The sequence below is a fragment of the Emiliania huxleyi genome (assembly GCF_000372725.1).
Source record: "Emiliania huxleyi CCMP1516 unplaced genomic scaffold EMIHUscaffold_2712, whole genome shotgun sequence".
In the NCBI taxonomy this organism is placed as follows: Eukaryota; Haptophyta; order Isochrysidales; family Noelaerhabdaceae; genus Emiliania; species Emiliania huxleyi.
Window position 1 is genome coordinate 104 of NW_005199997.1, and position 2223 is coordinate 2326.

The 2223-nt window shown below is 67.5% G+C and overlaps 1 protein-coding gene across 1 annotated transcript; it reads left to right on the plus strand.

Moving 5' to 3' along the window:
• Positions 1 to 606: 606 nt before the first annotated feature.
• On the plus strand, positions 607 to 1740 carry EMIHUDRAFT_123611 (hypothetical protein; the record flags this gene model as incomplete). The annotated part of the gene is made up of 1 exon (XM_005776795.1): positions 607 to 1740. A coding segment is annotated over one exon (1134 nt), but the record flags the coding sequence as incomplete, so codon positions are not given.
• Positions 1741 to 2223: the final 483 nt, after the last annotated feature.

The following is a 2223-nucleotide window of genomic DNA, read 5'->3' on the forward strand; positions in this document are numbered from 1 at the left end:
GGCCCTCGGCAAGGCCCCTGAGGCCGCCGGAGAGCCTAAAAGTGTGAGCGGGTGCGCATATAACGGGCAGGACAGTGCTCCCGAGCCGGCTAGGGCGTTGGAGCACCTATGAAATGGGGAGGATCCCGCATTTTCCCTGACCTTTACTCGAACCCGCCGCCACCCGTACCTCGCTCCAAACCACGCCGGAGCAGCTCTGGTCGTGCTCGGGACGGGGAGAGGAAAGTTCGGGGCACAAGAGTGTCGAGTAAAGGTCAGGGAAAATGCGGGATCGGCCCCATTACCCGTGGCCCGGGATCCGGCGGCGAAAGTTTGGTCCCGTTCGGCCACACGGACGTTAGCGGCTGTGGTTTCGGCCTGCACCCTCTCACGGACGGCTCCGAGAGGGGCGCGAGAGGCTGGAGACAGGTCCACCTTGGCGCTCGCGTCGACCTGCGAGGCCGGATCCGAGGCCGCCAGGCCGTTGGTAGCACCAGATGGAACGCCCGCGCAGCCGATTTTTATACGCGAAAAGTACCCGACGGACTCACGAGGGCACACACTCGGCGGTCTCGAGACAGAGTGTCTTTGGGGTGGCGTGGCGCACGCCGAGCAGTGAGAATCGAGATGTCTAGGATGTCTTCCCTTCTTCTCTCCCTCCTCCTCCTCCTCGACCCGGCCGCGGCGGTGCGGGGCGAGCCCGGGCTCCTCCTCGCGAAGCACGCCCCCGCCTCGGTCGTGGCCGCCCCCGGCCTGAGCGGCAGCGGCGGCGGCGGCGGCGTCGGCGGCGAGCAGAAGGCCGTGGGGGCGGCGCTCTTGGCCACGCCCCGCGCCCGGCGCTCGCTCGCGAGCATCGGAACGTACGGCACGATCTTTGGGCGCAAGATCGGGCAGACGATGCAGATCTTTGCGTACTCGAGCGACACGGCAACGATCGGTACGTCCGGCGTGCTCATCGACGCGGACACCGCCCTCTCCTGGCAAACCGTCGAGCTCGCCTTTGCCAACGGCGTGATCGAGAGCGTCGCCGCCGAGAACGGCCTCACTGCGACTATCAAAACGAACAACAAGGAAGTCGGCGTCGGCGACATGGCTGGCTCGGGCGACACCCACCCCGCCGGCCTCGTCATGACTGTCACCTTCACCTCCGGCACGGACATGGACAGCGTGTACATCGACTTCTCGTCGAGCACAACCGTGATCTGCATCTTGACCTGCGTCCCGTTTACCTCGACGCCCCGTGTGGCGACCGTCGTGCAGGACAAGAGCAACAACCTCTACCTGTTTGCCTCGCCCAACACGCCCACAGACGGCAAGGCTTCGACCATCGAGATTGCGGTCACGGGCGCCGTTGACGAGAGCGACATCACCCCCCTTCTCACTGACATGACGCTGCAGGTTGGCAGCGGCTTCTTCGGGCTGACCATCCTCGACGGCACGTCGAATCTCCCCGACGGCGAGGCGATCGCCGTCACGTCTCGGCCCCTCCTCGACATCGACGTGGACTCTGTGACGACCGCGGTCGTCGCCTCTCCCGCCGCCCCGGGATTCGACGCGCTCATCTTTGTCATCGGGGCGGCCTTCGACCCGTGCGTCTTGTGCAACGCAATCATGACAAAGACTGGCAAAAGGCCCCGTTTGTACGGAAACCCGTGCCTGCCTGGCGACCCGACGAAAACCTACAAGGACGGCCCCAAATCCACCGCCGACCTCGTCCAGTTGACTACCGAGTGCTACACGAACATCGCGGACGAGAGTCCGGTGCGCCGCTGCGTCTATGACTACAAGGAGGGGTCAGGATACGATTACGAAGGAAAATATAACGGGGAGCCCCTTAACCGAATTGAGACGTGCATGATGCTCCCGTCGCCGTCCCCGCCTGCGCTTCCGCCGGCCTCGTACCCGCCGCCGCCGCCGTCCGGCTCGCCCGCGCCGCCGCCCTCCGGCTCGACGTCGCCGCCTCCCTCCGGCTCGCCGTCGCCGCCTCCCTCCGGCTCGCCGTCGCCGCCGCTGCCCACGCCGCCGACTCCCTCCGCCTTGCCTGCGCCGCCGCCCTCTGGCTCTCCGTCGCCGCCTCTCTCCGGCTCGCCGTCGCCGCCTCCCTCGGGATCGGCGTCGCCGCCGCCGTCCACGCCGTCGCGTACCTCCGCCTTGCCTGCGCCGCCGCCCTCCGGCTCGCCTTACCCGCCCTGCCTCCGGGCTCGCCGTCGCCGCCGCCGCTCGAGACGCCGCCTTCCTCCGACT